At 34.5% G+C, this 16279-nt stretch overlaps 1 protein-coding gene across 1 annotated transcript in view; it reads left to right on the top strand.

Annotated features, from left to right (window-relative positions):
* The window catches only part of LOC129222464 (lachesin-like), a 48998-nt gene extending 34830 nt beyond the window's left edge, over positions 1 to 14168 (top strand). Inside the window, exons 9-11 of the mRNA XM_054856977.1 lie at positions 5332 to 5400; positions 10023 to 10085; positions 14053 to 14168. Of these exons, the coding sequence (XP_054712952.1) occupies positions 5332 to 5400; positions 10023 to 10085; positions 14053 to 14168 (248 nt within the window). The remainder of the gene's footprint in view (positions 1 to 5331; positions 5401 to 10022; positions 10086 to 14052) is intronic.
* The last annotated feature ends 2111 nt before the right edge of the window (positions 14169 to 16279 follow it).

Here is a 16279-nt window from a genome sequence, read left to right as displayed (position 1 = left end):
GTGAACAGCTGCTGTAAGCTTTAAAATGCTAACTTTAAGTGTTTTTATCATTATGTTACAACCATTACTTTTTATGAGTTAATAAAATTGAGCATTTGTTGTAGTTTCTTTCTGCAATTTCTCGTTTAATGTTTTCCCATAAAAGAAAATCAGATTTACTACACATTTCTCTGCACTCCTGCAATTTAAAGTGATTTCTTTAACTCTTGTTTATACAAACATTTTTGTTTTCCTTTTGCATCGCACTTTGTATGGCTACAGGAAAAGGAAAACAACTTGACTGTTTCAAAACATTTTAAGTCAAAAGCCAAAACCGGAACCTATACACGTTTGTTACTGTTTTCTTTTTAAATGTAAAAAGTTATACACTTATAACTACAAATTTTTTAAGTTTTGTTTCAAATAGTCATAAAAGATTTTCAAAATCAACTTATGTGTTTTATATGTTAGATTTTATATTTTTGGACTGTGACCTACTTGGATCAACTACTCCTAAAAATACTCTGCTATGTTTCACTATAAGCAACTTTTTCAGCTTTTAATAATATAATTTAGATGGATTACTGAAATTTATTCATCTAAAAGAAATAGTCCGGTACTATACAAAAAGTTTGTTCAACCGTTATCATTAACTAGTGGTACCCGCACGGCTTTGCCCGTAATAGAAAAATTAAAAAGTCTTTTGATTAGCCTGTATATTTACAAATAATGTAGGGTGAATTTTCTCACCAATTGGCTTGTACCCATTGTTACGGTTCTACGTTATGATAATTTCGTATCTCACCAATTGACTTGTGCCCATGTTACGGTTCCACGTTATGATAATTTCGTAATTTACTCGTCCATCTTATGATAATTTTGTTCTTAAAATTAGAATAGAAAAAGAACCACATCGAATTTTCAAAAAATCGCTTCGAGGTGCACATTCCCATGCTACAAACTAACTTTGTACCAAATATCATGAAAATCGTCCGAACGATCTAGGAGCTAGACGCGTCACAGAGATCCAGACATCCTACAGAGATCCAGACAGAGAGACTTTCTGCTTTATTTTTAGTAAAGATAATTTATTTAAATTATATTATGGATTTATTTAAGTGAGTTTATGTTGATAATTTAATTATGTAGTACAAAAACATATGCCAAACCTATATCTCAGGATAGTGTATTAGCATAATTTAAACGATGACAAGGATGATAAGTTAAATTTTTCTCATATTTGACTCGCATAATTTAATAAATATTTTTCGTATTTCTTTATAGAAATGAGTTTATAGAAGTAGAACTTTATAAAAGTAAATTTTCAAATTGTTAAAAAAATATTGCGGCTTTATTTTTTATTTATTTATTATTATTTTTTTCTGAGTAATCATGATTGCTTTTCTTTTTTTTTTTTTCTTTTTACCATGGCTTGGCGTTAGTTTTATTCAATTTGTGATTGGTAGATAGCCAAAAAATGGTCCATTGCTTTATGTTGCTAATGAATCTTAGATAAGGCTATGTCATGTTACTTAGCTAAGGACCTTGGATCGGAATAAAAAATTAGAAAGCCTGATGTCCGGCGAACATCGTGAGATAAACATCTCTTCGCAAATCGTTAATTTTTCCAGGGTTCGTCCTGAGTAGCATGGTATTGCAGAATCATGTTTCATAATTACCCTTTTTCTGTTCATAACCACAGGATTATACTCACCGGATCTTGAACCATCTGATTTCTTTCTATTCCAATCACTGCAGGAGTTTTTATGCGAGGAAAGACTTGCTATTTTAGTTGATATCTATAATTCCATCTTCAGATATTTGGTTTCAAAACCAATTTATTTTTACCAATACAAGATTAAATTTGGGTACTTTTCCGTTGCATTTTGGCAAATTTTTTGTTTTTGTCAATCTTAATTTATCTATCGCTAATGCAAATTAATAATTTCGTAGTTAGCTACTTTCAACAACTTCTAAACTTTGAGGTTGTCATATACTTACAGATATCACCAACTGGTTTAAGCAATCTTTCTACCCTCTCCAAAGTAGAAAGTAAAGAAGTCGCCAGACCAAGTAATGTACGAACCTATAACGGAAAAGCACCGACATATGATCCACCAGGTGGAAAAAAACTGAAAATTCCACAACTGATTACACTCTCCAACACCAAAAATGAATCCAGTTCAAAAATGGCTATTTCCGAAGATTTCGCCCCTCTAAACACGAAAACCACCATAAAAAGTTTAGAATAGCTCTAGTTTTCAAAATAGAGAGCCAACTGTGGTGGTAAAATCTCACTCTAGTGCTCTTTCTTTTTCTTTTTTGAGCAATCACGATTGCTTATTGTTCTCATTTGACTGTTCTGATATCCTATGGTTTTAGTTTCCCACCGCCTCCCTCTGCCAGTACCACCGTCAGCCGGTCTCACGATGCTGCTCCTCTAGCGAAAACCGTCTCCAGGTTGCGTCAATGTCCTACACTTACACGTATACATACACGCACCTACACACACAAACACATACACTCCCACACACACAAACAAATGCACACACACGTATACATACAGACACCTACACACACACGTATACATACAGACACCTACACATACACACACACATCTACACATACACACACTTACCCAAACACTCATGCCTGCGCACATATACAAACACACATACCTACACACACACACATACACATATCCTCGCCCCACACACTAACAAACATACACACACACACACACACACAAACACACATGCCTACACACACATACACATACTCCCACACACAAACAAACATAACCCTTCCCCCCACACACAAACACACACGCCTATACACACACACACACTCGTGATTGCGAAAAACCTAATTTGAATTCAAGATGTCAAAGTTCAATTTTTTTTTTTTTTCGACAGATTTTGTGTATCGCATCTCACATGTGACTGACCATCTTCTAAACTTCAACCCCTGGTTGGGATAGAAAATCTCACTACATAAAACTCAAATGGACTTCAATAAATTTGAATTCCGGGGAGAGAAATGCCCAGAATGAGCCTCGAGTATGTACAGGGTGTTCCCTTTTAACCTGCAAGACCTTTATTTTCGCAACCATTAGTCCTAGATGTATACTTCCAATTGCAAAAATGTTTGAAATCAGATGCAGAGTTAAGATATTGAAAGTTTGAAGAAAAATAAAAAGGAGTCAAAAAATACAAAATGTAACTTTTTATATGGGCCCCAGGTCCCCTAACTAATATTTAGCGAAATAATCTCCATTGAAAACTATTACTGACGCAAAAAACTTGACATTTGTGCAACTAATATTCACCGAGATATAGAACGCAACGTTTTGTGACTTACACCACTTTTCACTCGCCGTCAATAATACCTTTTGGGGGAAAATATAGCAGTTGACAAGGGTTTAAAATTAAATGTGTGCATAGAGTGTAGTTTTTCAAATTGTTGGTTTTGTAGTGTTTTTGCGTATCACGGTATAACATTTGCATTTATTTTTGAATAGCCATGAAAAATATGAATACCTCGTTTTTCTTACTTTGAAGAGCTACCATTCTTCAGAAAGGGCGTTAAGTTCCAATCTGTTTTTGTATAGTCCCTTAAAACTTTGAACTGGAATACCTCCTTTAGGTTTTTTTGCACAAATGTCAAGTTTTTTGTATCAGTAATAATTTTCAATGGAGATTATTTCTTTAAATATTAGATAGGGGACCTAGGGCCAGTATAAAAAGTTATATTTTGTATTTTTTGACTCGTTTTTATTTTTGCTTCAAACTTTCAATACCTTAACTCTGCATCTGATTTTGAACTTTTTTGCAGTTAGAAGTAAACATCTAGGACTAACGGTTGCGAAAATAAGGGTCTTGCAGCTTAAAACGGAACAACCTGTTGTCCAGTGGCGTAGCGAGAAAAAATCCTTGGGGAGGGGGAGGGGGTAACTTTTTCTGAAGTTTAAAGTAAAGCCATGCCCTCAAGTTTACACACACACACACACACATACATATATATATATATATATATATATATATATATATATATATATATATATATATATATATATATACATATATATATATATATACATATATATTACTCTTTATCAATTAAACAACAAAGGACAACATAAACGAATTTCTTCTATGTAAATACCTTGATCAATACTGCCGTCATAAGAAAGAAAACCCTGTCTCCAAGACAAAAATGTTGCGCAAAACAAGAAGACATAACCTTTTTACCGTCATAACAGCTGTTGTATTAAATAAAAATCTTTTAGCTCATACACAGAACCCTTCAGGTTCGACTGAAAAATGTTTTTTTGGGGCTCATGGGGGAGGAATCCTGACCCCCCCCCCTATTCCCCCATGGCTACGCCACTGTGTATATCCACCCATTTCTGCTTCTACCCATTCTCATTCTGCTAAGAATAATGCAGAACTTCATGAAAGTTGTGGACAAAGATGGTTTCCAATACCTTTAGAGGGAACTTTAAGAGATATATTGAAATTAAGGTTAAGGAGAGAATTTTTAGCCGCCCTTCAGATACGCACAGTTATTAAGATCACTGTTTTTGATAAAAATTTCAGAGGGAAATTGAAAAACAACTTGCAAGCCTTTAAGGGTGCGTTACGAGTATTTCTTCGCAGCAGAGACGACGAGAACTGAAAACAGTTGATAAAATAACTCCTACAGAAATTCTGCGACGATTTGTGCAATGTACGTCTCTGAAACTCTATCTCCTCCCCTCTTCCAAGATATTTTTCTGAAAACTATGGAGCTGTGAGCTATAAGCAATAGAAAAAGTTTCACCAAGATATATCTGCAATGAATTGCAGATATCAGGGACATTGAGTTGAGTTAATGCTTGCCGAATACTGCTGGACGATAACAAGATATGATCCTTCTTTGACGTACAAGAGGCAATCGAAAATAAAGCTTTTACAGCAATAGGCTAAAAACAACCTCTGCTTTCTGAAAAATGACCATTGTTTAAGGAGAACAGGACCTTTTAATTATGTTAATTGCACAGGATTTTTTTTTTTTTTTTGTCAATGAGCGGCTGGCTATGCATCTTTCTTTTGTGGACTGTTGTGTATCTTGAAAACAAGATAATAAAACAAAATCATTTACATATTCGTTTTTTTTTCCTCCCTCCAAAATAGGTAAGAACTGATTAATTAATACCAGGATGCAGACAAAACGTTCTTTTTTGTTGCATAGTGTTATCAACGAAATCTTGTAAACATTGCTTTTGTTTCAAAAGACGACATTACTTTCTGGTGCTCCTAATATTTTTGTCAATTTCTAATTGATGTATTTTATTTATTTATTTTTTTTTAGATTACAGAAGCAAACCCAATGAATTAAAGAAAGAAGAAGTAAGGCCCGTTGCAAACAATATAAAATTAGGTAAGATTTTTATTTGTTATTGGAAACATTTAATAAGTCACAAAAAACAGAGAGAGAGAGGGGGCTAGCGTTACTAAGTATTTGCTATCAACACTGGATATCCCCTAACCATACTAAATGTACCATTAAAACACCAATGACATAACAAATGAAAAAAAAAATGGGAATCAATTGTAATAATTTCGCAAAAATTCGTTGTAATAAATATACAGATTGGAATAAATATTCGTGGGAAACCCAAACCTGTTTTTATTCGGTGGATAGAGACCGCATAAAAAAATTGCACAATTTTTTTTTTTTTTTTTTTTTTTTCAAAACTTCACGAGTAACTATAAAAAGTTGTTTTCGCAACACAGTTAAGAAACATTTTTTTGTATGCGGTGGATAGGGACAGCATAAAAAAAGTCTCACGTACAAAATTATCCAAAAAGTTATCTTAAAACGAAATCAAAATGAACCAAGTGATGATAATTTTGCCGACTCCCGAAAAATTTTCCGAGTGAGGAAATTTTGGGGAAGTCACAGTGACTTCTCATCGGGATGTCCCTGTCGTCACTAGAAGGTACTACCTCGCACTCGTTTTATAAATAATTTTCCTATACCACACACACACAAAAAAAAAATCCCACAAAAAAAGACCGCACAAAAACAGGTTTGAGTGTACTCTTCATTATTACTTAGGGGGTTGTCCACAAATAATGTCGCGGTTTGAGGAGGAGGGCGGTTCTTCAAACTGTGACAGTTTGTGACGAGGAGGAAGGCGACAAGAAGCTTGACATATGCTTTTTAATAACAATATGCTTTTGAAAAACAGCATGACATGTGACAAAGAGAGGCGAGGGCGTAAGTTGACGTGAGACATTTTGTGACGAATTGGGGGGGGGGGTGTCAAATTTGTTAATAAACGTATGACATCAGAGCGTCTACTGTTACTGAAGATAATTAGCAATAGGGAAGTATTCGATTTTCTAATTTTATTTTTATTTGATAGAGTAACATACATGAACATCATCTGCGAAAAAATTTTTACGATACGACTAATACTTTTTTTTTAAATAATTTTTTAAAGTTCACGCGCGAGTACGTCATTTGCTTGTAAGTTCTTTGACTGACGTCACTGCCGCGCTGCGAGGCGGCGGGGTTGGCTAGGACAAAGAAGTGCTTGGCGATCTTTGGGGAAGGCGCGGGAAAACAAGAGCCTTCTAACAGCAGCGCGCATAAAAGGCTAGTGAAAATCCTTTGCTGTCTGTAGGGTTTAATGCATTCTGCGATTGTTTTTAATTTGATTTTCTTTGTCATGGCTAGTAGAATCAATTACAAGTTTGCTTCGTTCCTGGATGCGTATCTACATCTAAAAAAACTACTCACAAGCGATTTGTTATTGTTCCGTCCCAGCAGGATCTTCGAAAGAAGTGTTTTCAAGTGTGTTTATTAATTAAAATTTGAAAATGAAAATTTGCACTTCATTTTAATTAAAAACTATGTCAAGTGAGAAATACAGTTTGAAATATATGTTCACAACTGTTCATAAATAAATGTTTAATAAGCATATGACATATTTTTAAAAAAAAATGCAAGTAAACAAAGGAATTTAAACCCTGCACAATAAACTTAAATAGAAAGTAATAGATGCATTACTATTTCCATTTTAATAACAATGCAAAAACTATTAATACTTTCTTTTTAACATTCAAACTATCTTCAAATTTTAACTATTACAAATTGATAATTTAAAAATACATTTTCAGTTTATCACCAGAAGCGTTTCTATATATACAAGACCTTTCTCACCTGCAAAAAGGTACTTATTTTATGAAATGAACACCATTTTCAAATTTATTATTTTTATCAAAAGAGCAAAAAAATATATTTTTCCTTTTTTTGCTAAGTTGCACAAAAACTCAAGGATAATTAACATGTATTAGTGGATTTAAAACAATTTTCCACAAAAAAAAAAAAAGCAGATCAACTTTTATTGCCAACAAAGCGAAAAATTTTCATGCAAAAACTGCTCTAAAACTTAGTACTGGAATCACTTGCAGTAGGGTGTTACAAAATGCGCGCCTCATTAAAAGCCGCCAAGTAAGAACTGGAATAGCGCTCTTACATTGTAATTTATATATTCAGATAAAAAAACCATCGACACACAAATGGAAATGATCAATCTTGATAAGGGAAACTAATGCGAATAATATGAACTGCAAACATAGACGGATATGTACGTACAATTTTAAAGAATAACAATGGTGAAACTTTGTTGTCTCACTCCCCGTACTTCTAGGACATTAAATCTCTCGTCCTTTCGAAAAAAGTCAAACACCATGAATGACTTTACTTGAGGAAGGTTATTGGATTGACCTTTCGTGAATCCTAGCCCCATGATGGAAAAAATGCTGGTTAAATGCTTTAAAAAGGCTGAAAAAGACAGTGCTATTCACCTCCTGGTAGGCGCAACACGGCATGGAAATGGAGCTCTGATCGGAACAGGGAAATGACGTCAGCTGCTGACGTTTTAGGCCACACCTCTTTTTTGCGCATCGCTCTTTAAAAAATTCATAAAAAATCAATCGTTGGTTTTAAAAATCCGGCCATGGTGAATTTTTGTGTTTTGTAAGCCTGTCAACATTGTGCAATAGTTAAAATTGGAATATTTGATAGGTTGATACTTCCCTATTGTACTCAGAATTTTTATAAATTAAAAAGAAGGGGTTAACAATAGGGTGTTTCGAAAAAAATCATTTTTTTTTATTTCGGAATCGCGTGACCTCTCAACAGTTGTAGTTTAATACCATTAATCGGGGAAAAATTAAAAACAAAATCTGAGTTAACATCTTCAATTCGCGCATAAGGCTTAAAGTTTTAGAAAATTTGTTAAAAAATTGAATTTTTCAAAAATTTATTTTATTTTATTACTATTTTTTTAATTTTCATAGTGCAACAACCACAAATTATAAGTATATAACGTAGTTTGAGCGTAAAATAATATTTTATAGCTTTCACATAAGATCTTTCGCCGCGCTTACGTTAATTTCAAATTTTAGTCGAGTTTTGCCCCATTCAAGGCGTATGCGCGAACTGAAGATCTAAAAAGCTATAAAACATTTTTTTTTTCAGTTAAAACTGTGCTATATACGGATAATTTATTGTTGTTGCACTATAAAAATTTAAAAATAATAATTTTAAAATTTTTGAAAAATTCAATTTTTAACATATTTTTAAAAATTTTTAGCCTCATGCGCGATTTGAAGATGTCACCCTCAGAATTATCAGAGGATATCAAACTACAACTTTTGAGAGATAACGCGAAACCGAAATTTTAAAAAAAAAATCGATTTTTTTCGAACCACCCTAGTAAACAGCACCCCTTAGAAGCATTTTAGGGAGTGCTTCACTGAGCAACTAACTCGAAGTTGTTACTCCTGCTGCCATTAATCTGCCAAAATATTAATTTACATCTAATTGCATTCATTATTTGTTGCTAACAAAAAAAAGCAATAATCACGATATTAATGCATTACATGACTTTCATGGTTAGTATTGCACTATCCACAATTACTATTTTCTTTTTTTTTTTTTTTTTGAGCAATCACGTTGCTTATTGTTTTTATTTGACTGTTTTGAGGTCCTATCATTTTATTTTCCCGCCAGCACCCTCTGCAGCATCACTGTCGACCGGTCGCCTCACGATGCTGCTCCTCTAGCGAAAACCGTCTCCAGGTTGCGTCAATATCCTACACTTAACGCATACATACACGCACGTACACACACACATAAACACATACACACACACGCATACATACAGACACCTACACGTACATACACATACACACACACAAACACATACACACACCTACACATACACACACACCTACACACAACTACCCACACACTTATGCCTGCACACAGACACAAACACATATGCCTACACAAACATACACATTCCCCCCCCACACACACAAACACTCATACACACAACTACCCACACGCTCATACCTGCACACAGACATAAACACACATGCCTACACACATACACATACCCCCCACACACAAACACACATACCCCCCCCCCCCCACACACACATAAACACACACGCCTACTTACACATACACACTCGTGATTGCGAAAAACGTAATTTGAATTCAAGAGGTTAAAATTCATTTTTTTTTTTCGTGTTATTATGTCATGCATTTTACTTTTATTATTATCAGCCCAAAAATTAAAGAAAACTGTTAAAATCAATTCCAATTACAAGCGTTGTTCAGTAGTTCTTATAATCCATATTGAAACCATTCTTCAACAAATATAATATCGATTTCAGACATTAATGATTGCTTATTTTATTCTACGTAAGTAATTCAGGCATGACAGAGTTCTAACAACAGAAAACGAATTCATTATGTAGTATTTTGGAGCATGAAATTTAAAACTCAAACACATTATTGAGTTTCTATACTCATAACCTCCGTAGTTTAGGATGAGTTTAGGTTTATATTTTTCATCAATGTGCTTTCAGTTTCATTCCAGTTAAATAAATTTTAATTATTTCTGAAATTAATCGTAACAGAACGTTACGAATCTACGCTATTTGAATCACTTTACTTAATATTTATTTTTGTTTTAGAACGGAAAGAAAGAAGAGAAGAAACTGAACAGCTTCACATTTCTTCGAAAACGCATACGATAAGTAAGTTTTTTTGTTTCCTTTTTTTAAATTAATTTTTTTACTTATTCATTAATTTATTTATTTTGGTTGCCTTTATGAATACCTATCGCTTGAGCTTAGGCCATTATTTCGTTGTTGAACTGAAAGATTCAAAATATTTCTTTACGGTTAATTAACTAACTCTTACTAACACGTAAGTATCCGAGCATACTTACGGTTTTACGTTACGTCGGTAGTTCATTGCAGCTCTTTTGTTTGGTATTTTTTGACTTCAGTTTAAGAGTCGTCATCAAATACCGGAATTTAAAAAGTGAAGAAATTTTCGTATTCGTTTTTCGGTTAAATTGCTTGTGAAATAATGACATTGATGAGATAATTGATTTACCCCATAATATGGATTTTGGATTGAATCTGCTGAAGAAAAATTAATTGCATTTTTAAAATCAATATTAAAATATATGTGTATCGTTAAAAAGCATTATGTAGTTTTAAATGTATTATATATTTTAATTAACCGAAAAATGATTTTATTAATGCAAATTCAGTTTACATCAGATTTTTGCCAAATGTGGAAGAGAGGTCCTTTGATGCTCAAGAATTCACATTGGGCAGTTTTCGTTCGCAATTGGACCCCCCCCCCCCCGCTCCCATCCCACCGGGGTTTCCTTTTATGAATTCACAGTTTTCATCGGATCTTTGCCAAAATTGGCACAGCGGTTCTTTGATGCTAGTAATTTTCATAGGGAGTTTTTCGCCTACCGATGAAGGAGGGGGGGGGGGGGGGGGCGAAAACACTCCACGGAGGTTTTCCTTATGCAAATCCAGTTTACGTCGGATTTTTGCTAAAACTTTGAAGATATGTCCCTTGATGCTCAAGAATTCACTTAGGGTAGTTTTCGTTCGCAATGGGGGCCACCCTCCCTCCCACAGGGGATTTCTTTATACAAACCCACAGTTTTCGTTGGATCTTTTCCAAATTTGGCACAGTGGTTCTTTGATGGCCAGGAATTGTCATAGGGGTTTTCGCCTCCCTATGAGGAAAGGAGGGAGGGTGCGAATACACCCCACAAGGGGTTTTCCTTATGCAAATCCAGTTAGTTTTCGTCGGATTTTTTTCCAAACATGGCGCAGCGGTCCTTTGATGCTCAAAAATTCACATAAGTTTTTTTTTCATCAAAATGGGGTGTATGGGGACCACCTTGAGAGGTTTCGCCAGAAAATCCAGAATGATTACGAAAAAATCCAATGATGTCTGAATTTAAATTTTGAATCATAAAATTATGCTTTCTACACAACTGACGGAAAATGTGTGTGCTATTTTTTTTCCCTCCTTCTTTTTAAAACTTTTTAAAAACATGTGTCACTAGACGAAACTTTTGATTTCGAGGTAGACCGTGCAACGTCGGGTAATGCAGCTGGTGACATATAAATTAAAGGTATTAAATGACGAAAAATAAACTACGTAAGACGTCAATACAAAATATAGTTCAAAGTACATTCAAATTAATGAGATTGCTCAAATTGAAAGACTTAAACAAAATATTGAATTGAATATTTAAAACGTTTTCGTTGCGAATCACTTTTGTCATGCATTGAGCTATACCATTTGCACGCCCCCCCCCTCCAGGAAAGTTTTGAATTAGAGAAATAATTGTATTTATTATATTTGAAAATGTTTTTTGTGGTTTTTCGATATAATATGCTCTGAACTATAACCTAACCCCCCCCCCCCTCCCAAGAATATATCGATATAGCGAAAATATCGATACTTGGAGAGCGATATATCACGGTATTAAAATTCTGATATCGCCCAGTCCTAATCTTGGGGAAGTTTAGAAGATGGTAAGAGATAATTGGAATGTGAGGAGGGACACAGGTAGTCTAGTGACAGGACTTGCAATCTATTTCAAGGCTCCAGTTCTTAAACTAAAGGAGAATCCTATAGAATACTACGGGGAAAATTATGTTTTTAAAAATTCAGAACTGGTAATATTTGCGTTAAAGTAATTGACAGTGATGGCAATTTCTGTCCCATCGGCAAGATTTTTTTCGGAGATTGGTGAAATAGTCAGCGAAGAGAGAAATGCGGTTCCGGGAGACAAAGTAAACAAACTTCTTTTTCTCCAACCTGACAACACCAAATACTAGGGGTTATAATACTTATCGATTTCGCCCAACAATTCGTCCTTCTATTACTTACGATTTGTGTTTATGTAGCATTAACAGTCAACACATATGTCTTGCTCTTAATAATATAATTTTTTGAATTAATTTTGTATTTTTAATATAATTTGCACAACTCTTTCTCGTTATTCAATTGACGGCAAGTGCTATGATACATTTTTCCTTAGATTATTTTCTGATGCAGACTTATTTTTAGTTTCCCTCAGTTTGAAAATATTTCCTTATTACTATAACTAATTTGTATTAGTCGTTACATGTTTTATTATCATTTTTTATCCTATTATAGTACCAACATGTTATATGTATAGTTTATTATTTACTTTACTTAGAAATTTCTGAAAAACAATAGCTATAATTTAACGAATTGACGCAATGCAAAAAGAATTCACTGATCCATTAAGAAACACCTATCATATCATGGATGCTTCACTTGCCAAATCGATTAACTCCATAAAACAAAAAGTCGAGAAAAGTGGTGAAGAAGATAGTGTTATCCACAGGAGTGAATGGGCCCTCGTGCTACATTTTCTGCCATCGCAGGATCAGAAATGTACTGAACCAAAAGTTTTAATATAAATTCACATTCTAAGCATTGATTAAGCACTATTAAAGCAGAAATGAGGATTTTCTTTTAAGTGGAGTTAAGCGATTTGCCAACTGAGGCATCCATATGTAAGTCTGTAGAGCAGTACATTCAAAAATATATGTTATATATCGATAAAAAGATCGGTTTTTTATAACACCGATGTTTTTTGGTAGATGTATCAATACCATCGATGTTTTAATTTCTTACATCGATATTTTGAAACATCGATGTTTTGCACCAATGTCGCACTTCTACTTTAAACGGTATGAGTCCGTCGGAGAGGGTGTCTTTTATCAGTAGTATCAGAGTGTTCACATTTATATATACAGTGTCGGCAAAAAAAAAAAAAAAAATCATTCCATTTAGTTGGAAATTAAAAACTCTACATGCAAACTTCTTTTCATGATATTACGTAGCATGCTCCCTAGTGATTTGGCCGAATAACGAATATTTGGCCAGATTGTGGGTGCATGGATGTCAACATCTAATTCTACCTTTATCACCAGAGGTACTCTTACACTGTAGTTGAAAGCAGAACCAACAGACGTGGTTGAAAGAGGCTACTTGATCAGCTTGCTTAGATCAGCTCTAACCACGATTGGCTCTGACTATTCTGTTGAAAGCTGCAGTTACAAACTGGAGAACCATGAACTGTTGTTCAGTTTTTAATTCTCTTGACAACTTGTGCTAGTGTGCTTTCTTTTTACCGTACCTTAATCCAACCAACGTTAACAGCAGCACAACGCGCCCAAACATGGAGTAGTGTTTTAAGATGTCCAATGACGGTACATCACTTAAGGCAAAAATGTTTTAAGTGCATGTCCTTCTGGTGCAATCTAATTTGTATCACATTTGTCAGGAAATCTATCTAAAACCTAAATCAATAAATATAATTGGTAAATAGAATCGTGTCCAGTTCCGGAAACTCCCGGATAACATTTCTTAGTTTCTTGGAAATTGTAAGCAAACGAAATCAAAAAACCTCGAAAGTAGAAAAAATGATATGTCCCCACTCGCTGATATTCACCAGACGATTCAACCCTCGGTCATGCAGCCAAACCTCCTGTCGAATCGTCCTTAAGATTTCAATCTGCAGTTTAGGTATCTGACCAAGAGCCGAATAGTCTAGTTGCTACGGGAGATCTGCTATTCACAGATTTCAGACAAATGTAACTTCATTGAGCAATGTCTACATTCTGTTTTGTTGTCTTTTTTCAGATATCCTAAACAAAGAAGATTCTACAAGTACATCAGTGAGCTTCAAAGCATCATTCATTCCCATTCTACTCTATTCTGCATATCTCGCATTTCGAATGATCATCTTGAAAGAGTAGCTTATCACGTTTACTTCACCTCGCCCTGCTGCGAAATCTTGAACTCAAGTCATATTCTCGTTTTCTGCCGCATCAAACTGCTTTTGGGTGATGTCATTGATGCGTCACGAAAGATTTTTCTGAAATGTATCAAGCAGTGACGTATTCCTTGAGCATTGTGACATCACTCTCGGTAATCATGTATCAGAGTTGGCGAGAATAAGGACGTCACTCTTAACACGGTCGGTAATAGTGAACTACTGCACCAGGGATGAATTGAAGCCTAGACCACTTAAAGCCTTGGTTTCCTAAGAACGAACACTCCAATCGTCGGCATTGTTCCTCGCCGAGGCGAAAACTTGATTCTTCTGCGCATGTGCGCCCGAGTTAACTCGACGTTGTGAATGGTCACGCCGGAATCCACTTGACTTTGATTTCAGCGTCACGGCGAGGAGCGACGCCGAAGATCGGCTATTCGCTGCTAGGAAACCAAGGCTTAAGCAGTGGCTCAGAGCCTCTAATGTAAGCGCTTTGCGTTTTACAAGTTCAATTTTAAGAAGTTAAATTTATTTATTTCTAGTTCAATTCACACAAGAAAAGAAAAATATATTCCCGGTGAAATGGACTTAATAGGCTTGTAACATCTATTTTACCACAATTGACAAGCTAAGTAAAATAAGCAACCAAATATGTATCGACACATATGAATCAAATGGGGTCGTTTCTAAAATTTTAGAAGTAATTTTTTCTGAAAAAGCATGCTTAAAAACATAGAATCTGATCATTTTTTAAATAATTTCTTTAAGTATAATATTTTTAAAAAATTACTTAAATCGGTGCTCTTTTATCGTTTAACGCTTCTGCCGATGATATCACAAATGATGAAATGCCATTCAGTGTTGCCATTCAAGCTCCAAAATATTTAATTTGCATCTTACGTGTATTGGCAACGATATGGTTGATAGCAAGTGTATAGCGCAATTGTAATTCGCTTCTTGATTATCATAACGTGGAAATGCGGTAGAAAGATGCGCCATAGTGCATCATTTGTGACGTCATAAAGACAACGCCTTGTTTGAAGAATCGGACATTTTAAAAAAATAATTAAAAAATAACTTTTTGGAAAATGAAAGTATTTTCTGGGTCCATGTTTTTTTTTTTTTTTTTTGCTCATTCTATCCATTTCAATGACTAAAAGTAGTACTTTTGACTGAAGGAAACCACCCCATTCAATGCTGTAAACTTTAAAGTCCTGTGTTATGAGTTAACTCGATTTTAACTTCAACGTTTTAACATTAACTTACTAAAGAAATGTACGCAAGTTTATCAAAGGTGCTACTCTAAAATGCAATTTTATTAGTCACATACTAAGTAAAGTTGATCACTATTCAAACAGGCATGCAACGAAATATACTCATTTGTACTCATTTAACCAAACAGTGTGTGCTTTTTTGAATATAGGAGCTGTCTTTTAGGTTATTATTCACTATGTTTTTTTTTCCTTTGTGATCGTCCACAAAAATGATGTCATACTTTGCGGGAGGAAGAGGTTCAGGAACCTGTGTCCGCTTGTGACAAGGGGGGGAGGAGGGAGGGGTTAACAAAAAGTGTGACATGACATTTTTACAACAATATGCTACTTCATGACATGTGACAAGAGGGGAGGGAGGGAGTAAGAAGAAGTGTGACATCACATTTTTTACAAAAATAGGCTTAAGTAATACAGCATGGCACGTGACAAGGGGGGGAGGGATTCAATATGATGAAAATAACTGTTACAAAACTTTTGGACAGTCCCTTGAAGAGATGCTAAGGATCATAAAGCAAGCTAAAATTATTTTATTTGAAAGTAAAATAAAATTATTTTACATTCTCTATTATCGACCGTGTGGGAAGAAGTTTGAACAAATGAAGTGGAAAAGGCTAAGAGTGCAAATAACTCAAAATAATTTGAAACCAATTATCATCAATCATTTCCTTGATTTCTAGAGAAACTATATGACATCATAAGCCGGAATTCAAGAAAAAGTCCAGTTTTGAGACATTGACGATTTAAACTTTGAAATCGCTGTGGAAAATGCCAAAAATCATTTTACAAACACCTAACTCGTACAGTAAGTTTATTCACATAA

This window comes from Uloborus diversus, chromosome 5, assembly GCF_026930045.1.
Source record: "Uloborus diversus isolate 005 chromosome 5, Udiv.v.3.1, whole genome shotgun sequence".
Classification (NCBI taxonomy): Eukaryota; Metazoa; Arthropoda; class Arachnida; order Araneae; family Uloboridae; genus Uloborus; species Uloborus diversus.
The sequence above is the reverse complement of the archived record's forward strand: the minus strand, read 5'-3'. Positions and strand labels throughout refer to the sequence as shown.